This window comes from Passer montanus, unplaced genomic scaffold (assembly GCF_014805655.1).
Source record: "Passer montanus isolate IOZ18808 unplaced genomic scaffold, ASM1480565v1 scaffold7, whole genome shotgun sequence".
Classification (NCBI taxonomy): domain Eukaryota; kingdom Metazoa; phylum Chordata; class Aves; order Passeriformes; family Passeridae; genus Passer; species Passer montanus.
In genome coordinates this window covers 15,386,490-15,412,343 of record NW_024372147.1, presented here as the reverse complement: position 1 = coordinate 15,412,343, position 25,854 = coordinate 15,386,490, and the positions used below count along the sequence as shown (strand labels likewise).

Sequence of the window (25,854 nt, the reverse complement as noted above, 5' to 3'; positions counted from 1 at the left end):
CCAAATCTTTCACAAGGGAGATAGCTGAGACTAAATGTTAGAATAGGTCATGGTTCCTCCTTCATTCACAATAAGTAGCATAGTGATGAACTCAAATATCATCTATAAAAGGAACCCTGTAGGATAGAAAAAAAATATTTAATTGCTTATTTCATGCCACAGAAACTGTTGTAACAAGTTTTTTCACTGCATCACATCCTGTTGCCTGCCACTCTATCAGGAGTGATTGAGTGTGCCAAGTCCTGCCACACTGAGCCTCATCATTTCTCCTTTGTAAGACGTCAGTTACCTGCTAGCCTGGGAATTCTGAGGCTGATGTACTGCTGTTGTGTGTGGTGAATGTTTAAGTACAAGTGTAGGTTTGAGTTAGATCATAATATTATCATTCCACTGCCCTTCTCCCAGATTTTACACATTGGATTGGGAGTGACATTGAAGACATGAAATATCCTCTGTCGTTGTGATTTGTACTTAACCTATTGCAATGGCTACTGAGTATCTTCTTGCCTTGTAACAAACCTCAGACAGTCACTCTGCTTTAGCACTTACAGCCTTCCCTTGAAATCTGTCTGCAGCTATGTTAAATAAGTTCTGTCATGTATGGGTATTAACTATTCTGACCAATCTTCTGAAATGTTTTTTCTGTGTTCCCTTAGGTGAAGTCTGTTGGAGAGAGAGTTGTTCTCTATGTTCTAAATCGAATTATCTATCGAACACAAGAAATTGAAAGAAATGAGATCCCATTTCTCTGTCATGGTAGCAGCCATTATGCTAAGATCATGTGGAAAAAAGGAGAGGCTATTGGGTTCTATTCTGTTAAACCTACAGGTAGAACATTTGAGGATTGTGGGATTTGGGAATTAAAAGGGAAGAGATAGTTTGTTTGAAGACTATTGTATTAGTAGGCTTTATAAGCCTTGCAGGGCTAATTGAGTTGGTGTTTTCCTGCAGTCATAAGAGACCAGATGGCTGTTAAAATCTCTGGCTGAAATAATTACATGCTTTAGCAATGTAAGTTCTTAGTTTACTTCATAATTACAAAATGTATTTAAAATTAAGAAATTTGATATACCTGACAGCATTTTTTTCTTCTCTAGAGCAATTGTTTACACTTGGATTGGACTGTGCTTGTCTTGAGTTAGCAAAAATGGAAGGTTTTTCTTTCAAAAAATTTTCAAAATTTCACCCATGTTTGAGTGTGTGTTGTGCTCTCCAAATGAGCAGCCTATGTGGAAAAGGCCACTCTGTAAACAGATGTTTTGAGGAGTGGTGGAGGTCTTCAAGCATCCCAAAGTGTACTCAAGTAATATAACCACTCTGCTCAAGTTTCCCTTGCTTCAAAAATCAAAATAATAATAGAATCATAGAATGATTTTGGTGGGAATGGACCATTAAAGACCATCTAGTTTCAACTCCTGCTTCCATGGGCAGAGACACCTTCCACTAGACCAGGACCCCATCCAGCCTGGCATGAACATGGGATGGGGCATTCACAGCTTCACAGTTTGAACATCCCCTTTCAGGGATGTTCACACCTTCTTTCAGCAACCTGTCCCAGAGCCTCACCACCCTCACAGTAAAACGTTTCTTCCTAATATCCAATCTAAATCTACCCTCCTGTGGCTTAAGGCCACTGCCTATTATCCTGTGACTATGTGACCTTTTAAAACATCCCTTTCCAGCTCTCTTGTAGGCTCCTTTCAGGTGCTGAAAGGCCACATTTAGGTCACCCCAGAGCCTTCTCTTCTCCAGGCTGAACAACCTGAGCAGTGCTCTAGCCCTCTGATTGTTTTCATGGCCCAAAAATAAGTATGTTCATGGGTCCTAAAAATAGAAGTTTGCAAAGACTAACTGGGTTGTATAGACAACTTTGCTTCTCATTGTCCTTGTCAGAGAAGAGGGCAACTCTTTGCCATAGTTCACAGATTCACTGAAGGGCCTGAAAGTGAATTGGCTATTGGCTATTAAAGGACTGCCTTAATGCCATTATAATGACATCCTTTTCTCACTGCTGAATTCATAGCTGTCCTTGGAATCCTCTGATATTGAAGTACCTATGTGTTGTCACCATCTGTTCCATGTTTGATTAATTTAGGATAATATATTGTTTAAGGGAGAATTTCAGTGTAAAATGTCCTTGCATTTTTTGTGTCTTCATTTAAAAAATTTGAATCATTGTTTCAGTCTTTAAGCAAGAACTGAATTACTTTTCAAATTTGTCCTGAGAAGTCATGTAATCAGCATAAAAGTGTAATTAATTAATTTTGTTTTCTCCTATTCTCTCCTCCATCTTTCAGTTCCGTTTTTACTGGTTTTCATATAGAACTGTATAGTGGGATTTCAAAGTGAGCCTTTCCTCTCTGTCTTGTCTATTCTTTTTTGGTGCTACAGACTTTTTCTGTTACATTATTCTATTGATGTGTCTTGGAAACCTTATGAAGCTTGCTCAAACAAGTTATTAAATGACTAATAGGAATTATTTATTTTTAATAAAGTTATAACTTATTTTATAACTTTACTTAATTTTACTTACTTTTATATGGTTTGGAATTTTTATAAATTATAAAAGTCTTTATTTAAATATCCTAAAATCCATACTGCAGCATGTCAGTCAGCATGCAGTTACGTCATCCATACTGATAGATATTTTTTCCCTCTGATTATTTCAGGAAGTGTTTGTAGCTCTGTTGTTCATCAGAAGTATATGTTGCCAGTGCTAGACACAATGTTTGTTAGAAAGAAACATCGTGGGAAAGAGGCTGGGTTAATCATGTTGGAAGACTTTGTGGATTCCTTTACTGAAGAGTCTCTTGGCCTACGATATCCACTGTCATCTTTCATGTATACAGGCAAGCTCTTTAATTTTTTCTTCTGATCTTCTTTGTGGTTTCTTTTCATGTCCAAATGAGTATTGTCATTAAACCTCTATGTTTGTGGCCTTATCCTCAGGTTCCACATTAAATTTTCTGCCCTTTGGTGGAGGCTAAAAGAACTGATTTGTGTAAGATGAAGTAGTTCCTGATTCAATTTTTAGTCCTCTATGTAAAAGTAGATTATTTGAACTCTGAGTTTAACTGCGGTGAAGTTCACCACTGTCCTGTTTCCCCCACCAAGCCTGTAGCATGGGCTGAGGTGTTTCTGTGTGGGATCTAATGTCTGTCTGCCTTGTAGCCCCTTTTCCTTGCTCACACCTAAACCTCACAAGATTGTTTAATTCATGCTTTCTCTGAACTTCTGGTGAAGAGGACTAGGCTCTGCTTTAACTTGCATATCAGAAGGCACAGTTCTAAAACACAAGGTTTCCATTAGCAGCCTAAGAGGACTCTGTCATGTAGGAAATTACATGGATTCTGTAAACTATGTTCTTGGGACTGTGTTCAGACAAGAAGCATGTTTCTTTTGCCCTGTTTCTCAAGGCTTGTTCCTTCTTAGGCCATTTGCCAGGATTCCTTCTATGAACATTTTTATCTGGCCTTCTTAACCAGTAGAAATTTTCTGCTTTTTGAAGCACCACAGTCTGTCACTAGATCTGATAAGACCTAATTTGTTAAGCTTCAATGAGGAAAATTACTTGAGCAGAATTTAATGACCGATTCATTTTTGTAGTTAAGAAACTACACAGTGGGGATCTTGTGCTCTGAAATTGTGTATCAATATTAGACCTGGTGAAAAATGGAAGCTTTTTCTAGCAAAGCCCAAAGAATAGTGTCAAAGCATGCATACCTCTTCATCTGTATGTTTGATACAGGTTTAGAGAGAAAAAAGATGGAAGAATAGAAGCGCAGAAAATATTCTGGAAGTGAACAGTGATTAACCATTCAATGGTACCATTAACACTTCCAGGGAGTGCTTGTCACAGGTTCCTACCAGAGTGTGAGGGGACAAAAAGCACTCGATGACATCCTCTGCTTAAGAGCCCTTCTGTCCTGAGTTTGGCTTTGTAGTTGGCAGGAACAGTAACTAGTGAAGTTGCAAAAATCTCGAGTAATAGGAAAAGAAGAAAATCCCATTCATCTTTGCTTGCAGTTTAAGATAATAACAGAAAATATTTAAAGCCATATTAAGAAGGGTTTAATTAACACAGATGTGTAGGGTAAAGCAAAGTTTATTTCAGACTCGACTATTTTGTTAAACATTTCTTTCTGTTGTTGTTTTTGTATGATGGTAGATTTCAAATAATTTGATTTCGATAAACTTTAAATCTGAGATATAGCTGAGTATATAGTATCTATAATATGGTGGGGTTTTTTTGTGTTTGCTCAGCTTGTAAGCAGTACCTTGAGAAGTACCCTGGGGATAAAAACCTTTTGTGGCAAGTGGAGGGAGGAGGTGATTGGTTCCAGAGAAAGTCTATTATGTCTATAGTGCAACAGGAAAATCTCAAAATTGCAGGTATGGATGCTTTGTTTTATTCTTTTCTGACACTTTGTGAAAGTTGAAAAAATACTATGCAAGAGTGACTTCTGTGAACACTATGTAGAAACTAGCAGAAAGATTTCTATTTGTCCTGAGACCTTTGAGATCATATTTGGAATGGTGTCATATTTTAACCCCAGCTGGCAGCTAAGTATCATGCAGCTGCTTGTTCACCCTGGTAAAATGGGAAGGAGAGTCTGAGGAAAAAAAAAAAAAGTAAAACCTCTGTCTTGAGATAAGAACAGCTTAATAATTAAAATAAGATAAAATATAATAAAGAAAAGGGAGACAAAACCACATAAATAAACCCAAGAGAGAAAAGTGATGCACAGTGCAGTTGCTCACTACCTGCTGACAGATGCTGAGGCAATTGCCAAACAGCCCCTTCTAGCCAACTATGCCCAGTCTATATACTGAACAGGATATTCTGTGCTGTGGAATATCCCTGTGGCCAGTTCAGGTCAGCTGTTCTAGCTATGGTCCCTCCCATCTTCTTGTGCACCCGCTCACTGGCAAAGTGTGGGAAGCTGAAAAATCCTTCACAAAGGGTAAACACTACTCAGCAGCAATGAAAATAGTGTGGTATCAACATTATTTTCATACTGAATTCAAAATGCAGCACTATATCACTACTAGGGAAAAAATTAATTCTATCCCTTCTGGAAGTGGGATGATATCCACTCCTTATATTCTGTATCTGCTATGTCATACCCAGGTTCTGTTCTTTGCAGTTGCCAGTCATTCTGACATCATTACATTTCCTATTTTCTGATACACACAGACCTCACATACATGTATCATTGTCTTAGTCTATGGGCCTTCCCTCTAAAATGTCTGTTGAATTCTTTTAGTCCATGACTTTGAGTTCCATCTGTTGTAACGATCTTTCAGGGCAGAAAAGATACTGCATCAAGATGGATTGTTGCATGCTGGAGCCAGTTCTGCCTTCTGTCACCACTGCACTTGTTTGCTTTCTCAAAGTTATTTGTTCATTGGTCTGGGTGGTTTTTACTGTAATAGCCTTAATATGGAATCAGGTTCTGATTCCCAAATTCAGAATGGTGAAAACAGGTGCTGTGAGGTCCCCAGTTGAGTGGTAGGCATATAACCATGAAAGAGACAGTATAAAGTGTTATATGGTAATTAATATAATGCAATTTAATTTATTGGCTACTTGCACCCAAAATCAAATCCCCATAAGCAATGCAATGGACTTCCCCCATCTTCCTGTATTTACCTGCTAAGGGGAGCCACGTGCTTGAGCAAACTCAGTTCCACAAATTATTTTGCTTTTTCCTGAAGCAGGAATAACCCAGACTGTTTCTTTCTGCATGTTTATGCACACTACAGGAAATTTATTTTCCTTTCTACAATGTGTAGAAGTTTGGACTATGCTGTGTCAGACTGACTGTCAGATTCCCTAGTGTTTATTTAACAGGTGGCTTCTGCCCAATGTTTGAAGATTGCCACCCACTGCTCCAGGATAATGGATAACAGCCTGTTGTATAATTTCAATTTTGGGGAGGCTGGTACATGACAGAGAATGTGATATTCCCACTCAATGCCATGGTCTTTGGCCCAATTGTCTAGGATGTTGTTTGGAAAATTAGTTGCACTATCTCATTCTGCAATAATTTTCTCTTTTACTGACAATTCTGATCCACCTGAGTTGCTTCAATCTTAGCAGCCTGATGCACTTTCTGTTTGTACTGATGTTCCTCTGTGGCCCATTTAGTGGGTGCATCAGTCTCTGCATCAGGTACTTTCACAACCAGGTTCTCCACCTAGACAGCAGTATCTTGTCTATGGCATATGATATGGTGTCATGGTTTGAGGCTGGTGCAATGCCAGTGCCCCCATGAAAATATACTTTTCCTAATGGCTTCTTTGAGATGTGATCAGGAACAGAGCAAAGCAGGTTCTAACTTAGGAGTAAAGGAAACAAACTTTATTAATTACAATATCTAAAAGGGAACAGACAAAGAACTAAGAATGAAAACCCTCCAAATACATTCCTTCTCCTCCCCCCATCTCCTCCACAGCATGAAATGACACCACAGATTTCCACCACGTCACCGTCTCTCAGAAAATCAACTTTCAGTTCATCACCACCCCTTAGATAATCGACTCTCAAATCCATCAGGGAGAGAGGAGTCCTCCCTTGCACCATAGGCTTCCCCTAGAAACACAATTGAAACCTCTTGTGTTTCCATGTCACTCGTGGCACCGCCCAGAGAACATCGGCCCTTGTGACTTCTTCCCTCCATGTCCAGTGCTCTCATCACTGCACATGGACCAGGGGCTGCCTTTAGGGTTCCCCATTTAAGGATGCCCTGCCCAGTTCTAACAAAAGCAGCAGTCTCTCAGCTTCGGGACACCAGTCCCCCCCAGATTTCACCCACTGGGGCCTCGGGGCCTCATGAACAGAGATCTTGCTCTTCTCTGAAGACAGAGGGCATCTCACACCCTCCTCAGCCGTCTCTGTTCACGCCACTGCTTCACTCCACTCTCTTGGCTTCAAGGCATTGCCTCCCCCTAAATGCAGTCTCTGGCTCACAGGAAATACATGGGTCTGTCCATGGCCATACAAGAAAGAGTCCAGCCCAAGGCCACTCCATCATCTCTTCCCAGCTAGGATTCTTCCCACCTCTCTGGACATCTCTCACTTGCACCAACTTTCCTCACACTTGCCCCTTTCCTCCTGCTTCATCTCTCTCTCTCTCTCCTCATTCAGATTCAGGAGGATCAGTATTTGTAAGGTTTCCACTATTCAAGAAAAGGGTTAAAATTTTCACCTCTGTCTGCCTGGAACTCCCACAGAGACTGGTTCTCTGTGCTGCATGCCCCACCTCTCCTTCTGGCCGGCTGTGCTGCCAGTCCATGATATCACATTCCAAGGCAGCACAGGCACTGGCTCTCTCTATCTCATTCTTGGGAGGCCCGATGCTTCTCAGGGCTCCTCCACCCTTCCATCTTGCAAGGCCTTCACCCCCTCCTCTGCCCGAGGCTCCGGCCTACCTCACCCGGCCGCATGGCTTCCCTCCCCCAGCCAGCCCCGGCTGGGCAGGGGAGCTCTGAGCTCCTTCACTGACCTGAACCAAGGGAGAGAATTCCCAGGAGTTCTCAGATTTTAGCTCCCTCAGAGGCGGTCCATACCTTCAGTGGCCAAACCAGGTGCCAATATTCAAATCCAAGCACTGATTGGTTTGACCACAACCTGCCAAAAAACTCACTTCCTTCTTAACCTACAACATATGGCATATGCAAGATACTGCAATATGGCAGCTCAGATGGCCTTACATTTTTGCTGCCAGTTACTCTGCTTCTATCATTGCAACCACCCCACAGAGTATTTGTCACTACACAAGTCAGTGTAGAACTAAAATATTGGTCGTTTTTCTCATTCAGCAGTGTCTAAAGCCAGCTGGATGGCCTTCACCTTTGCAAATTCACTTGATTCACCTTCTCCTTCAGCAGCTTGTTGTAGGACACTCAATCTCTCTTTCCTACAATGTATCAGAACAATAAGTAAATAAGGCATATTTCTTCTCTTTTTCTGGTAATTTATTACACAGTGAGTTCTCTTGAGTATGGGTCACTTCTTCTAGTGATATTCCAAAATCTTTTCAGGCCAGTCCTTGATCACTTTCAAGATTCCTGGACGGTCTAGTTGGTGCAGTATTTCTGATGGTTCACCATTGTGTTAGTGACTGGCACCTGTTGTTCTTCAACAGCCCCACAACAGAAGGATGCTCTGAGAGAAAATGCCAGGCAGACAGATGCTTAATTTCCCCTGTCTCCAAGGCATCTGTAATGAAAGCCCAGTGAAAGCCTTTTGGGTCCCTGAAATATTCTCTTCTGAAATGGTCTGTGACAAAGATGCACAGAGTCTCTGGGCAGTCACAGTGACATGCTTTTGCCACTCATTCCCACTCAGGCGAGTCTCAGCCTCCCTTACAGTCCACTATTGGGACCTCCCTGTCACTCCAGAGCTACAAATGGGTTATTGCCTTCTATAGCATGATGGCATTATGGGACACTGTGCACTAATGTCTATTAGACCCTTATACTCTTGTGGGTTTGACATTCTAGGCTACTGGATCCTCACATTCCAGTGAACTTAACTGATTGTCGTCTCCCATTGATGAGAGGCAGGGCCCTCTTAGTACAGGATATAGCATTCTCCACCCACTTCTTGTGAAAAAGGATTAGAATTCTTTACCATAGAATCAGGAGTAAGATTAGCCATTCCATTCTGTCTGGGGAATTGCCTGCTGGAGACTGGAGCACCAATTTTCCTGGAAGAATCCACATTTGTGATTGTTTTTCCTTGCAGTTCATGCCTCTAGGGTGGAGGTGGATTTCCATATAATTTTTTCATATCCTTTCTGTGGTCCCACAGGATTTTAAAAACCATGGTGTGTACCCTTTACCCTCTTTTTTGAGCAAAAGAATCTCTTAATAGCTGGGATACTTGTCTGTACAGGTGGGGAGTAGAACTTCTTTTTGTTGCTGTAACTCCTGGAGCTGTTTTTCATACTTTTTGAACAGATTTTTTCACAACTGAGAGGCAAGTCCATAGGAAGGGAGAGAGATTTTCTTTGTATTCCCAGAGTTAGCAAACCACTTAAACCACTGTGAGTGCTTCTTCATCTCTCTAGGTCATTTATGCCAATGAGTTGAGATGATGGTGTGCTACATATACAAATATCTACCACGTGGGTTATGTGCGTTGGGCTTTGTCAAGATCAGTAGGTGACTTCACCTTCTTTGGCTTGTAATAAATCATCTCCATCACAGCTACTTCCCTCAGGTCCTAGACACCTCCCTCTCCATGGTGGTCCACTTGCCTGGGTGACATGGAATGTCTTCCTTGAAGGTCTTTCCTTCACACTTGACAAGCAATTAACGGCCACACATCTGCTTGTTCCCCCCTTAGTGGGGTGGGGAGGAGAATCTGAAAAAAATGCAAAACCTCTGGATTGAGGCAAGAACATTTTAATAACCGAAATAAAATTAAACAGAAGCATAATGTGACAATAATCATAATGAGAAGGGAGACAACAAAACCAGAAAAAGGACACCCAAGAGAGAGAACTGATACACAATGCAGTTGCAGTGACTAGCCCCTCCCAGTTTATTTACTGGGATTAACAATGTGGTATGGAATATTTCTTTGGTCCTGGCTGTGTCTTGTCCCCAGCTTCTTTTGCACCTGCTCACTCAGCATAACAAAGTGAAAAGTCCTTGAATAAGGGTCACCCCCTATTTAGCACAACTAAAACATCAATGTGTTATCTCACACTAAATTCAAGACAGAGCATTGTATGAGCTATAAGGAAGAAAAGTAACTCTATCCCAGCTGCAAGCAGGACAAATGGTTGTTATATAAAGGTACTCATTTTCTCTTGCTCTGTTTACTCCTTTAAATCTTCACAGGAGAGACCTCAAAGAAGGAGAATAAGAGTTTGGAAGCAGAGGACAGTTTTTGTCAGTCTGCAGTATCTGAATCAGGTGGACCAAGGACTGAGGCAGAAACACAACTAAGTGTAGGTACACAGTTTGTTACTTCTTTTTTTTTTTGAGTGTATTGTTACTGGAAAAACAGTTATGAGAAATTATTTTTGCTTACTTGTTACTTTCTGTATGGATGTAATGCTTCCCATTGATGTAATGCTAATGTTGGAGATGGGTTGGTGGTTTTTTGTTTTGGTTTTGTTTTGTTTGTTTTTTGCTGTGTTTGATTTTGGTTTGGTTCTTGGTTTTGGCCTTTTTGTTGTTTTTTTGTGGACAGGTGGGGTTTCCCTATGCATGTAGAGAGTGTGTGCTGCAGATATCAGGGTCTGCAATTTGGGTCTTTTACCACCAGATTGCATAAAGGAGAGTATTTCAACTGTCTCTGAGATTAAACTATTTAGAGAGTTTTTAGAGGTAAATATCCATGTAACAGTTCAATACAATGGCTGATGTTAAGTTTGCGTGGAGAGATAGACATTGTCTGTACAAAAAGACCGCAGCTTTCTTTGCGTGTATTTGATACAGCAGCCAGATTGCAGCTGCTCATGGACATGTGGTTATGAATATGTTTGGGTCATTAAATATTATGAATCTCTTCTTTTATTTCATTTGTGTTCTTAAGCCACACAGAATGTGCTTGACAATCATTCATAGCTCCAAATACCATGAGCATAGATTCGCATGCTTTAAGGAATGTCTGTGTTATTGACATGACCATGCTTTCATAGAAGTCAGTGCTTTAATTAAAAATAGGAAATAATGGCTAAATCAATACTCTCAGATGTTAATATTTAAACTTTAAGTAAAGTTTTCCCAGTTGAGAAAAATTATTTCCCAAAGCAAAATTGACAGAAAAATAGTGATTTTTTAAATCTCTCAGTGACTGGAAGCAATAACTCTTAGTTGTCTTTCATTTGCAACAGTGTCTCTAGCCTCATCTCTGAGTTTTAGGTAGATTCCAAAAACGATCACATCAGCAAAATGATCTAAAAACTTACACATTTTGGTTATGGAGCTATATGGATATACCCGTAGAAAACAGGAGAGTGATAGCAATTCTTTTGATTTTTGTTGCTGTGAGTTAAAGAAGCCCTGTCTCTTTCCCTTTTGTAGAGGAAAAGACAGTAGATACCAAAGTGCTCCAAATCCTCATAACTTGGTAAAACTGCTGGCAGCTCTAAAATTGGCTTCTGCAGTATCTATAAGCAGTTCTGCAATGGTTTGAAAATTGTTGCACCACCTAAGAAAGTAAAATATCCCACTTTCCCCCAAACCATGAAAAAACATTTCCCAACTTTAATTTTTACCTTTCTGTTAGCACTCCCCATTTTGTGCATTTTGATTCTAAATAATTTGTTGTTAGTTTGCAAATTCTTATGTACTTAGTGCTCACTTGAAACTACTTGTCTTGGTTTGAAAATACAGGCGTCTGCTAAGGAAGCCAGGAGCCTCCCCTGAACTGGAAAGTGTAAACCCCCTCCCTTCAAATTGTTACAAATTTGAAATTAAGTGGGGCTCTCAGGCGAAGATATAGGAGCAGGAATAACAGTTCTTTATTAGGGGAAAAAAAAAAAAAAAATAAACAATGTAGTAATACAAAACAACACCAACAGAGTCAGAACACAATCTGGTCAGGGGGTTGGTAGCAGTCCCATTAAATGGTGGCTGCAGTCCTCCTGGAGTGTCAGGTGTGGCTCTGTTGGAGCAGTGATCCTGTAGAAGTGGTAGTCTTCCTCTGAAGATCCAGTGGAAAAGGCAGCTGTTCCTCTGGGAATCCAGTGGAAAGGCTGTTCTGGTGGCCCAAAATCTCAGATTATATCCAGTTAGGATGCTTGGCTCCTCCCTCTGGCTGGAGCATCTCACAGTGGGATGCTGTAATTTTTATCAGTCATGCAGTGACACTCAATAGCCCATTCATAGCAGATGTTTCCCTGGAGGGAGGATTGATTATGGAAGAGATAAAGAAAACTGCCCAGTTAACAGAAGATAACTGCCACACCTCTAACAGGTGGTAAATAGAATACACATTGCCTTGCAATCTAGGACACTACTTCAAGTAGCAGAATGTAGGTATGACCACTTTTTGCCAGTCTTCTTCCACAATACTGGAAGTGAGACTGAAAAGGTGGACCAGGATGCTGGTAATTGCTGTTTCAGATTATTACTAGCAGCTAAGAACAAACAATGTACATAATTTTATTTTAATGTGTACAGCTTGTACTCACTGTATCAAGTGCCGAATCCTCAGCTAATTTGCAAAAAAAAAATTAAGGTATTGGGATGGTGTGGAGAAACAGGGGACAAAAAAAGCTCTAGGGAGAGGGAGCTAAGCAGCCTCTTGTGCTGACTGTGCATGTAAGCTGCCTTACTGATGAATCACCAAGTTCTGGCTTTTTTATTTTTTACATGAGTTGCCCTATTCTGTTGGATGTCATGACAAAAATAAAGCTATAGAATAGTATACAAGTATAAAAATAAGACTTTACAAATAAATTTTGCCAACATCTGCAGTGTAGTCCCTTGGATTTACACAGAATGGGGAAAAACAGAAAGAGAGTCCTATAATTGACTTGTGTGGACACTTACTATAAGCAGAACTGTTAGGAAAAAATCTTGATAGTATTAGTTAATAGTGACAGGTCAGCTTGAAATCTTGTCTCTATATTGAAGCCAGAAGTAAAACAAAGAAAAACTAGTAATCCATGACATAAAGACAACTTTTAAAAAACGTTAAATTTGTTGAGATGAGACAGAAGACTTAGTTATAAATTAAGAATTATTTTAACTGCTGTTTTATAGGATCATTACTATGAAATAGTGCTTTAGAAAGGTGCAACCATAGGTAGGATGATGAAGGTATTTTAGTAAATTCAGAAAATTTTAGAATAACACTAGCTTTGCTTTTGCTCCACAGGCTGACTCTCAAAAAGGTAAAGAATCAACAGATGCAAGCACATCTGAAGGTAAAAATAACCTTGATTATCTAGTATATTATCTAGGTGGATACTCTAGATAGATAGTTTTGCAGGCTATTTTATAGCTTTCCATTTTGCTTCATTCATCTGTAAAATGGATATGAAAACATGCTTTCCTGTAAGGTGCTGAGATTCAACTCGTATATCTTTTAGAGGAATTCAGATAAAATTGTTATGAGTCTTGGTAAAGACCCTATTCAGAAAGAAAGTACAAAAGAAAGTAACACAATGAAATGCTTTTTAGTGGCACTCAATTTCTTTCATGAACTATTTTGGATGGCGAAGTCATATGCAGATCTTAGTCTGAATTTGTTCACTGGAATTTTTTTTTGTGTTATTCTCCTAAGATCCTAATGCAACTCCTGTTTCCATCTGGACACGAAGCAGTCATTTAAAACGTCAGAGGCTAAATAAAAATAGACAGGAACCTGGACTTGAAACTTCCCAACAAGATGAGGAAAATGCTCTTCAGATGTCCAAAAGCAGGTACCAGGAGCCCATTTTTACTGATTTCTTATTTTGTTGCTTAGGCAGCCACAAACTACATTAGTGTCTCAGGGTGTGCAACTGGTATTGCTTCTCCTTTCTCCCCACTTCACTTGCTTCATTTTAAAATTACTAAAAGTAAAGTCTAATACAAGATAGGAAGAGAGAAAAATGAGACATCATTTGAAGAGTGATTGCACCACAATGTAGTACCTGTGAAAGCTCAGTAGATAATAGAAATAGTAGGAAAATAGTGAAGGTTGAGTGTGTCCTGTTGTAACTGAATCTGTACAATGGTAAAAATATTTGTATTCACAGCACAGTTTCTTGAGATAATATATCTGGACTTACATACATAACACCCTGTGTGGTCTTTGAGGAGGTATCCCTTCCCCACTTCTTGTTACAGTTGATGTATTGCAATAAAATATGGTCTGACTGTTCAGCTGGGGAGCTGGTCACTGCTTGTCAGCTAATAAGTGTTATAGGGAGCCATGTCTTCAAAGGAAAGCCCTTTGCTCAGACAATATTTCAAACCATCATATCTGATCTAACATCCTGAAAAGAACCCAAAACCATTTCCAGTTTAATGTTAACCTGTGTAACATCATAGATATGGATGTGAAGAGTAGTGTGACTTTTGTGCCATAACAGTTCTTACAGGACAGGGCTTGGAGTAATAATTTGTACTGCTTTCCATTCAGAATTTCTATTTTTAGTCAATAAATAGCCCCTTCCTTCCTCACAGACACACTATGCCCACCCCACCCTGCTCCATGTGTATGTCTCCCTCTCATTCTCTTCCAAAGAAACCCACTTCAACCCCTAAAGCCTCTTTCAACAAACTGAAGATAACCTGATTATTTTCTAGGAAGTCACTCAAGCTTGTGACATGAGGCTTCTTTAAACAGAATTAGTTGGGATTCTCTTTGTGCAGTTGAGACCTTACACCAGCTAGTGGCTATTTTTTGTGTTTAAATTGCTCTGTGGAATTACAGATATGTATTGCTGTGCTGCACTGTCAGTGCACTGCTCTAAGCTGGTTCAACAGGTCAACTGGCACACTTGATGCTGCCACAGCTTAAGAAGTGCTGTTACTTCTAATAATTGGCTAGTTTGTATGTGAGAGGACTAACCTGATATGATTGGTTACTAAACTAACCTAATTTGAATGTCAAATTTTGGGCCTTGCCAAAATTAAGGCAATGAGGTGTTGCTGTTTCACAAGATGCGTTACATGGTGTTTTTAAGCAGAGCTAAGAGGAGTGCTGAAATGGAGGCATCAGAACAGCATATAAGCTTGGTATGTTTCGTTCATGCACACAACAAATGAAACAGGGTCTTCTGCTGTGGACTTTCCTATTGAGTCCTACTTTCATCTCAAGACTGGCATGTAGGATAAAACCCTCCAGTACTGCCTTTACTATGAGATCACAAAGTAGACTCCTGTGAATCTATTGCATGCACATTTTTCTTTGCTCATATGTAATAGTTTCAGTTCATCTAAACTTTATCATCTCAAAAATGAGAACTGAATATTTGATTTACTGTTACTACTCTGAAGTAGTGGCAGTGCATCAGCACTTCACCTTTAGATATTTGCTAATGTAACCTCTAGCTGATGGCAGCTTATTCACTCTTGATGTGTTTATTGCCTTGAGTTATTTTCCAGTCATGGTCTTTGTGATACCTGTATTTTCAGTGGTTATACAAATACAGCTGTTTTCATAATTCCATTATTTGAAAATGTTTTTACAGTGAGGATGGAGGGAAAAAAAAGTTGCTGCTTTTCTTAACCCTTTGTAGCTTTCAAATATGTCATGCATCACTACTTTCTAAATCTAAAATAACAAACTTGGAGAAATTTCAGATTTCTTTCCCATAAAATGGCAATGAGACAGATATAATTTTATAATTGCCAAAGTAGTTTTCCTAGTTGTTGTTTTTTTTTCCTAATGAGGAGTTAGCCATTTTTAGATTCATTCAGTTTTCTTGATTTGTATTTCCTGTGGCAAACATGCACTACATAATTGGTCATGAAAGAATTTCCCTGCTGAGATCACCAAAATTATGCATTAATCTAAAAGATATATCTCAATACCTGCTACAGGCCGGAACTTCTTGCCCACACATCTGAAAGCTCTGAAGACTTAGTAGAAGTGCCTAAGGTGGATACTGTTGAGAAGGATGAGGAAATAATTGTTGAAAATGATGATCAGTCCGTATTAGAAGCAGAAATGCACGTATCACCCTCTGAGAAACAAAGTGAGATGGAGGTGAGCTGGATGGGATAACAGTAGCAGATAATTTTGGAATACAGCTGCAGTTTGTGTTAAATATGGTCCTTGCTTCCTTGCTCCATGTGATTTTCACCTCTTTGATTTTTTGCACCAGTGCTTCATTAAGAAGTGTATCTGAGAAGTTAAGACTAGTACAGAATTAGTTTCAGGAAATATTTAAACGTGCATATTTTGAACAATAGAGTTTAAAGGATCTTCAGTAAGATGAATTTCTAGCTTGTTTTCTTCATTGATTTCTCCTAATAAGAAATTCCAGAGAACTGGGATAAGGTCAAGATCTGATCCAGTATCTCTAATTTTAAAAAAGTTTTTTGGAGACATCACTACGGTCTGCTTCAGTGACTTCTGTTGGTTCTTTTTACTTCTCTACTTGAAACTTGCCTGTTGGATTTAAACATCAACTTTAAATCCAGCTTTTAGCTTCACCTTGGTAACAACTACAATTTAAATTTCTGAATATTCTTTGTGCCTAGCAATGCCCTCAGGGTTTTATGTTCTTACTGATGGATGAACATGTTGGGTTCAAAGAATGATTGCACGAGGCATGAGAGATGCATTAAAAACTCCTTGTCTTGGCTCCTAACTGTAAGCTGTGGTCATATATTTAGTCTAGGTGACAATAACAAACTAATACTCTGGCTAAGTTAGCTAATCTGCTGGGGAACAATAGCTAGGCATAATTTTGACTTACAAATATGCGGGTTTTGTTTTGGTTTTTTTTTTTAGGAAATGCCATCAGAACCTTTTAATGGTGAGGTAGCAGAAGAAACTGCTAAGATCTCACTCATGGCTGAAGGGGAGATGGTAAATGAGGTTCCAAGTGTCGAATCAAAATTGCTGTCTGAGAATCAAGGAAAAGAACCTGTAACACCGTTTGTTCCATTAACCCTTGATGCTCCAGCAAAACCCCCAGAAGACACTGAATCAGAGAAGGTGAGAGAATTGAAACAAAATGTTAAGTAATTTTTACTTCAAAGTCTATTTATCTTACACAGAGCTTTTTCTTTTGTTAAGTAACAGAAAATAGCCCCTAACATTTTATGAAATTATTGGGACAAGAAATTATTACGCCAGATTATGTAAATCCATAAGGAGAATACACTAACATTTGTTTCAATGTGCAGAAGTGGGACCTATATGCATGTGATACCCAAAAGAAAGATATGTTTGTAGCAGTTTGCCTTGACAGTTATGAAACTGCTGTTTCTCACTAAAATACTGGTTCAGTAACAGTGAAAAGCCACATACTTGTTTTGTCTAGCAATTTTTGCCTGATGCAATGTACAAATAATTAACTATTGCTAAAATGTCTTTGCTTTCAGAACACAGGTTTTACTGTTTTCTTGTTTATAGTGCAAAAGCAGATTATTATATGCTAGCAAAACACTAATTGTATTTGTCTAAATTATTTTTTCTCCTTAGGATTAATGTCAGAATGCCTTTTCTGTACCTCAAATTATTCAACTCTTTTGAACAATTTAAAAATCAGAGAGGAACTCTGGATATGAAATGCAGGTCACAAAATAGTCTTGTGCAAAAAGGAGGACTGTTTTGTCAAGTTATGTGTACATGCTGAATGCCAAACTATCCACTGATGTTAAAATAGCTAGAGGCAGTAGTTGTTCAGTGTCTTTTACCTTCAACTAATTGTTGCTTTCGATTGTTTTCTTCCACCCATAGGTTTTAAATGAAAATGATTCAGAAATGCTGACTGAAGAAGTTACATCAGTAGAGAAGGAGAGCACTGAAGAACACCAAGAATCCGAAAAGGCCAGCACTGAAAATGCAGCTGCTTTGGCATCAAAGGAAGAGTCATCTGACAATGGCCTGCCCAATTCTGTGGTAACTGAAGCAGCAGAAGAATCTGTTTCTGAAAACCTACCTTCCTCATTAGAAGATCAAAATGAGGAAGCAGGGCACCACTCGCAGGAGGCCCCAGCTGCCTTGAGTCAGAGCTCCTTGGTAATGGTTGAACTTGAGGGTGTTTCTTTTCAGCAGCCTTCTGGACAGGAAGCACAGAAGAACCAGTTGGAAGAGCCCTCAGAAGAGTCTACAGAGCAGCCAGATCACTACACGCAGACAGTGGCAGAGCGGGCTGCTGACAGCAGCTCTGAGGAAGCAGAAGTTGAGGTACCCGTTGTAGATCGAAGAAACTTGCGAAGAAAGGCTAAAGGCTACAAAGGTCCACCCAAGAAAAAAGGAAAGCCAGCTTAAAAATCAAATAGTGATAATTTATCTATTTATAACAAGGCTATTTTGTGTAAAACATTAAGGTGTAACTGCACCATATCTGGCAGAGGACACACATGCTTAAAATTCTGGGTTGGATTTCCTCTTGGGTTCATCCCCTTTCCTTAAGTTTTGATTTGTTTATTTTTTAAATTTAACCACTAGAAATTGAACTTCTATGTAATATGAAAGTAAGTAGCCAGACTTCTCCCTTCAGAAAGGATTCCTGATGAATAAATACAGTTGTGCTATCAAAGGGAATAGTTTGTATATTTGAGGTGGTAGTCATGGAAGAAAAATGCAGTGTGAAATCCTGTCAAGGTCCCTTAAATTGCTATAGACTTCCTTGTCACTGGACATGACTCGAGATAATTTTTTTTAATAACTTTGTGTTCTCTACTGTGAAGAAAAGCAGAACAAGAAAAATTCCCTCATTGTTTCTTGTTCCCTTCCCACAGGCTTAAGAGAACGTAAAATTCTTCATTTCTAGGTCTCAAAATGTACAAGAAGGTGTAGCTCAGTAGATCAATGCAACATGAGCAGCACTTGTCTTTCATGAGAATCACTTGAAACAGCTGAGGCGATAGAATGCAGTGCAGTGTCTGCCACAGCACTTCCTAGTGGATTTCTTGAGCAAAGATCAAGAGATGCCTACACAGTAAACTATTTGTAGTTTCCAAAGCAAGCATTTTGGTAAGCTCAAGTTTTTCCAGAGTATACAGAATGGAGCCTCTATATGGAATCATTTGAACGGCCTTCCTAACTACTTGCATGTGTGGATAGCTGCTTCCTTGTTGCATTACAGGAAAAGGATATGACAAATCTTGATCTTGTTTTGGTCTGAATGGAAGCAGTTCTTTGTGTTTTCCAAATACTTGGCTGGTCTTGTGCGGTAACTACTGAAATGTTGTGTCTTCCAGGTGTGTGACTCCAGTGGGCACTGACATTTCAGGTGGTTGTGATATTCTTTAGGGTATTAGTGGATATTTCAGCAAATGCTTGCTTGCCAAACTTCTATGCCTTTAGGAGTTAGTGGGTGATACTTTGCGAATACTTCTGATTCCCACTTTTGTTTTCTAACTTGAGTGTAATTTCTGGGATGATAGCTTCCTAGTTGATGACTTTTCTTAAAAGCAGCAACCAAAATTCACTGTATGCCAACAGGAATAAACCCAGACTTGTCATGCTCATTTCCCTTCTGAGGTTCTCTTGGCAAACTGTGTATTTAACTTGTCACACATACCTACATTGGCCTTAGTTTGCTGTGTGTTTCTTTCAAATAAATACAGATCCTTTTGTAATGGGCTAAAAACTCAGAAATAAAAGAACAATGATTCTGAGAACAGAAGATTACATTACCTTTTGTCCTACATATTCCTTTTCCAGATCTGTGAACTAGTCTTTTGCAGTGTCTCAAAAACAGAGGTACAAGGTTCACTTGAATAGTTGCAAATGCTGTCTTAACTTTTATCCCTTTATGAAGTTAATGTAAGAATCTGGTTTTGGATTTTTATGCTTATAAAATTTAAATCTATTTATAAGCTATTTTAACTATTTAAGATACGTTCATACTTTTTTTTTTTCAGGTGATGAAGTACTATGTTCCTTTTCAATTTGTTAAAAGCAACTTACAGGAAAAAAAAGGCAGTTTTAAAAAAATGTGTGTTATCTTAAATTTAGATTCAGGGTGTGTGAGATTACTGAGTTAAATATGGGTTTCTTGAACTATTGTATGTAACTAGTATCATGTCAATGTACAGTATCATATCTGTATCTTCACATGCAGATACTCATTATGAACCCCATGATTGATAAATATTCAAGATATTTCCTGATTGTTTGTAAACTTATTCAAGTGAACCTTAAGCATTTCTAAAACTCATAAAGCTTTTTATATAAAGCATATAAGACAAAACTTTTGATATTTTCTATATGGTTTCTCTTTTACTGCTGAGATAATTGCTTTTAAAAAAGAAGTGTCTAGAAAACACATCTATTGCATTGCTAAGAATTGGGGATTTTTGAGGACTGGTGGCCTAAAATAGAGCTGGTTGTACACAGTATACTGCAACTCATCTTCCATTTTTACAGCAAGCTTTACTGAAGATTCATCTTCTGAGTCCTTCAATTGATACAAATGTATTCACTTTGAAAAAGTTAAGGATTCTTTTACTTATGAGCCCCAGTAATTTCAATTACTTCTAGGTGGATTTTTGATATGTATGTTTATCACTTATATTCCTGGTGAGGTTGGAAAACTGTTCATGAGAAGTTAATTTCTCTCACTCACTTTTTACTTTTAATGGCTAAATTGGAATGATTTCATTTAGTACTTTTCTTTTGAGACATTTGTGAGTAAATACATAAATATTATGACACTATGATATTAGGATAGTTTTGGTTTCTATTGAGAACAACAAAATCTCTGATCTCCTTTCAGTGAGTCAGTTTTAAATACTGAACTTAAATTCACACGTTAAAAGTGTAGCCTTGAATAGTTATCTTTATAAATCTGGGGTGCCTGGGATAATAGCTGATGAGTAGACTTTTACAAACACAATGTGTGCAGTTGTGATGCAATTAGTAATTCCAATAACCAGTACAGTCATGAAAGATGGACACTGTTCCAACAGTGATCATAGCAGTACTTTGCACCAAAGGACACATTTTATTTCTACAACAACTTCTTTGGCATCAATCTCTCCAGGAAATGCAGAGTAGCAAAATCAAAATACTGACTTTAAATAATAGTTTTTATTGCTGTACTGATTGTCCCACAAGAAGAGTAGTTCAATACCTTATTAATTGTGTTGCACTTATGTAAGGGAATGTGTTTGACAGCTATATTGACTGGAGTGCTTTACCTTGGGGACTATTAACTGTCTTATCAACATCAAACTCTTAAACAATTTTAAAGGTCCTATTGCACCAGCAACGAAAGATTAAAAGATCAACTTTATACAAGTTTGTACCAAATGTTACTACAACATGCTGTGGAACTATGTGTGTACAGTGAAAAGCAGGCAGTATTATTTTTGAGCTTTATTTAGTCTAGGAATAGAGTTTAAAGAACATTAATTTGTGACTTCAGCCTTGCACTTAAATGGTAAATGGTTTTGTACTTGAATCCAATATTTGTTCAAATGTCTGTCTTGTACTGCTTCTCCCATATTCTCGCTTAGTCCATTTTAATTTAATGCAGAATTCTTGTTTGCTATTCTCCTGTTTCACAGTCCTTTGCATGAAAATGTATACATCTTATTTCAAAAGCGCTTTAACTGATTTCAAATTATGTCTGACCTTGCTGCTTTTTTGTACCATTTCTTTTGTAAATGTCAATAATCAAATTGACCATTTACAATGTCATTGACACTATTAGTAACAAATTGGCCTATGTTTCAGCTTCCTTGCTTCTAAGTGACTGTTCTAAAATATTACTATGGGGATACACTTTAAATTTATTTCCACAAATGTGGTGTTAGATGTTTTCTAAACTAGTGATACCCTGTTTATAAATCTTATGAAAGATGTATTGCTATTGCATAGTATTGTACCTTAGTCTTGTTACTGTGTTAATTTTTCCTTTCTTTAGTACTGTCTTAGCTGCTTTTGAAATGTTTTGAAGTAGTAATAAACTTTTATTTTGTGATTATTTTTTGCTTGGTTTTTAATATTTGAGTCCTTTTTTGCTATATAGGAAGCACATTATAAAGTAGTTCAATGCACTGGAACAATAATTTTACAACCTGTCTTCTACAAAGGAGTCTTTAAGAAATTAAAAATTATTTTTAAAATTATAAAAAATTATTAAAAAGCCTTGTATCAGTTAAAATAATTTTCTTTAGTGTATGAATCAGATTTTATTTTTTAAAAGCAGCAAAATAGGCTCTTCTGAGCATTACGGCATGCATTCTGCTGTTTGTATCAGTTGTGCAACATGATGTAAATTTAGGAGTTGTTAACGCAGTTTGCTATAGACAAGTCAACTAGAAATGCTGTAACACACTCCCCACAGTGTGGTACATTAAAATGTCTTAAGTGCAGTTGTGATATTCAGCCAACAAGTTATGTATTTATAACACTAAATATAGTAAAGCTTTTCAAGACAGCTATAGGAAATTAAAGTATTCTCTTCATGTTAATGTCCAGCAAAGACTAAAGCAACAAGACCTTTGCTTTATAAAAATAAATGGAGGTTTATCTATTGTGACATAATGCCCTCTCTCCAAGCAAATAACTTTCTGGTTTGTTACCCTCTCTTACTTTCAAATACTTGTAAGTTACTAAGTCTAGAGTGGGCCAGTGTGGTAAACTAATAAAATAGTTGTAACAGGTTATGACACAGGTTACAGTTACTGTGTCTGTACGATCCTATAAGAGAAGTTATAAAGATTGTACAAAAGCAACTAGTTTGGCTTCCTACCTGAATTCTAGATCTGAAACCTGATTGGAGAAGCATCTGTGATAGAAGAGCTGGAGCTGCAATTGTTCTTGCTGGAGAAGAGGAAGCTTGGGAGGGTCTTAACCTTGTGTACACATACCTGGTGGAAGGAATGTATGTCACAAGTAGTTTAGGTTGCTTAATTAATCACTTTCAAAGGTATTAGCAAAAGCAGGTTTAATATAAATTTGCAAATCATGACTTTGAAAAGTTTGATGGCAAGAGTCACTCTATTACTCACTAGAGAAATGAAGCATACAAAGGAAAATTAAATTAGAATCAATCTGAATTTATTCACAGAGACAGAGAATGCAGAAAAGTTAGGGAGACCTGCTAAGTTATGAGGTTCAAAGAGGATGCCCTTACTTTTTGTAGAAGTATAGAAGATAAAGTTGGTTGGTAATTACTCAGTGAGCAAGAGTAGGACATGGATTGAGATGCAGACATACAAAGTTAGGGCAGCATTTTTCCAGAAATATCCTTGTTCTGTCTTCTGGACATAAAGCATAACACAGTACACAGCAGGCACAGGAATGGGATTGAGGTATCCCTATGACTCCATGAGGTTCATGTGCCCCAGGACCTGAACTTCTTATCAGCTGGATTTTCTTCTTTTCCTTTCCCCCCTCCCTTAGCTCTCTTCCTTTTCACCCTTTATCCAAACTCCACTGGTGAGTCTAGGAGATTAGCGACTAACATACCAACTTCTACCCTAAGTATGGAATTTTGAAGACCCTCTGACTTTTATCATCCTGTTCAACAACAGGCACATGAATTTTGGATGCTTCCTTCTTCCTGCAGATAGGATGCCACAGGTTTCCAAACTAATGATAGAGCATGATTGAGTACAATCTTAGTTCTGGACTTCATCAGTGGTTTATCTGTAAAGGACTTGGCAACACTCAATCATTGACTAGTTTATTATTTATGAAGAGATTCAATAGGATTTACTCAACAATATAGCATAATTATAGATACGAAATGGCAATACTTATACTGTACTTGCTACAGCATGTTTAACTCACAGATGTATGTGCATATGTACAAAGATAAAGATACCTACTAAAGTTCCCCTTAAGTTCAGTGAAATACTCATATTGAATGCCTTTGCATTTCTGAAGGAGTGAGGGTTGAGCCGTAAGCAGTAAGGGGTGCTTTCAGTTCATCATTAGCTTTTGGCACGGGTCCTCTGAGTATTGCAAACTCTTGAGTTTGGTGAGCTGTGGGAAGTGCTCCACTCAGATGAGCCCCCTGTGACCCAGGAGGGTTAAAAGGGCCTCAGGATCATTGTTTATAGGATTGCAAGTTGATTGACTTAAGACATCAATTAATCATCATCCTGGTTGTAAATAACTACTGGAATTCTTCAAAAGTGCAATAATAAGAATACTGTTCCCCTGGCTATGGTTCAGGTAAGTAATGTTCGAAAATGGGTGATCATCGAAAATGGTGTGCCCCCCCTTGCTTAGGCATCAGAAGTTCCTGTTTATTCAGTGTTTCTGGTAAGCTCATGGGGAATTTAACTGTGCAGGAATCATTAATCAAGGCAAAAACCTAAGAGATCTGGAGAGAAGGCAGAAGCTATGTATCACTGCAGGATATAAAGATGGATTAAGACTCAGTGGTGCCCAAATGGGGAAAAACTGGAATATAGGAAATTCTATTTAAACAAAAACCAGTTTAAATTAGAAGTGGTCAAATGCTGGATCAGGTTGCTCAAAGAGGTGGTGGAATCTCCCCATCTGGATATACTCATATCTGCTCTAGGTGACTATTGTCTGCATAAACTGGAGGAAATTTATTAGGGTTTGACTTGCAATTTGTGCGAAAAACTCTTTGGCTAGAAGTGAAGTACTAATTAAGAGGAAGAATATAAAGTGGTGAGTGTGGATATTTATAGTGATGAAATATTTCTGTTCACCACTAAATCCATGACTGGCAGATTACCCATTCAGTTGCAACATTGCTGAAAGTTTCCAATTTAGAAGTAGCCTTTGATTCTTTTATTTCAAGAATGCAAGCTAAATATATATTGATCAGCTAAAGCTTGTGACCTCTAGCTTCTCTTCAGTATTTCTTAAAGTCACTGAAATTGTTACAAATAGTTGTAGTATCAAGACTGTCATACCATTTTCAAAGTTCACAGCTTTAAGCCCTTTTAAATTCATACGTTTTAACTTGTGAAATTGTTCTCTTGCTTGAAACTAAGGTGCTACACTCTCCTAGATTAATTCATTCAATTAATTCCATTCATTCCAGTCGTGGAAACAAGAGGAGAAAGGCATGTGGTAAGGGGGCAGGTGGAGACTAGCTGCCCTTCTGGTTATCTTTCACCCTGCTCTGTGGAATACCCTGCTCCTTTTCCAGGCAGCGCTGTGATCTGACAAATGCGTGCTGGACCTCAGCTCCTCTGGGGCTCATGAGAAACACTGCCTGCTCCCAGACACAGCTGATTACAAGCTCCTGTTTTCATAATTGGAAACTGTTTCTCTTGTCTGACATCGTTGATCCAACACTGTCAAATAAAGTGGTTGACCCAAACTATGGGCAGGATGAAACATTGTTATGACTGAAGCCCACTCTCTCGGGCCCATAAACCGAGGTAAAAAATAACACCACCTGAGCTCTCCTGAGCTGCAGCAGGCTGCAACTAGAAACTTCTGAGCGGGAGCCTCTCAGAGCCAGCTAACCCTCGTTTGTTGTACACAAAGGACTGCTGAACAACTATATCCTTGCTCCTTGAGGCCCAACCCTCCAGCTGCTGAGGACAAAAGCATCCGGAGTGAGCATTTCACTACCTTTGAGGGGAATGTTTCACAGGTACCTTGCACTAATTCTTTGTGTGCATGCATGCGCGGATATGCTACAGAAAATCTAGGAGAAATTCTGCTTTCTTACACGTTTAAGTATCTTAGGTGTCTAACTAAGTTAGGCCTCTAAGGTAAAAACATAAGCTAAGTTAAATGTTGGCAAGTGTTGCTCTTTTGCTAAGTTAAGTTACAAGTTAAGTCCTGTTAAATGTTATTCCTCTGTTAAATTGTTACAGCTAAGTTGTAAGTTAAGTTATGAGTGAAGATAAGATATAAGTTAAGCATGGTTACGTTTGAGTCCTGTTGGGCTTTTTTATCCTTGCCCTTTCTATCCTTTTGTAACACACACTTACACACACACACACACACACAGACACACACGCCCTTGATAGTTCTTGGTTCATTTCTGTTTTGATTTACCAGATTTTGGTTTTTTGGTTTGTTGCATCGCTTTTTCCTTAGTGTGCCTTAACTGCCTCATAGAAGTGGAGCCAATCTTGCCAATGAACTTGGTTGTGCTGTTGCTTAATATTAAATCTGTTTCCTTCTGGTGCCCTTGCCAGTGATTTTTTTGAGCAATCTCAAACACTCATTCGTAATACACACCCCCATTGCTGCTCACATGTTCCCAGGCCCATGATTCTGCAGGGGCAAGTATCAAACTTGGTGCTTAGTTTCTA

General features: G+C 38.5%; 1 protein-coding gene across 3 annotated transcripts in view; it reads left to right on the top strand.

Annotated features, from left to right (window-relative positions):
• Positions 1–21,627, top strand: part of FAM169A (family with sequence similarity 169 member A) — a 39,587-nt gene extending 17,960 nt beyond the window's left edge. For all 3 annotated transcript variants that reach the window (XM_039729994.1, XM_039729995.1, XM_039729997.1), the window contains exons 5-13: positions 657–828; positions 2,670–2,849; positions 4,264–4,392; positions 9,856–9,965; positions 12,848–12,896; positions 13,256–13,394; positions 15,505–15,670; positions 16,421–16,627; positions 17,375–21,627. In XM_039729994.1, the coding sequence (XP_039585928.1) occupies positions 657–828; positions 2,670–2,849; positions 4,264–4,392; positions 9,856–9,965; positions 12,848–12,896; positions 13,256–13,394; positions 15,505–15,670; positions 16,421–16,627; positions 17,375–17,908 (1,686 nt within the window). In that variant the 3' untranslated portion in view covers positions 17,909–21,627. The remainder of the gene's footprint in view (positions 1–656; positions 829–2,669; positions 2,850–4,263; positions 4,393–9,855; positions 9,966–12,847; positions 12,897–13,255; positions 13,395–15,504; positions 15,671–16,420; positions 16,628–17,374) is intronic.
• The last annotated feature ends 4,227 nt before the right edge of the window (positions 21,628–25,854 follow it).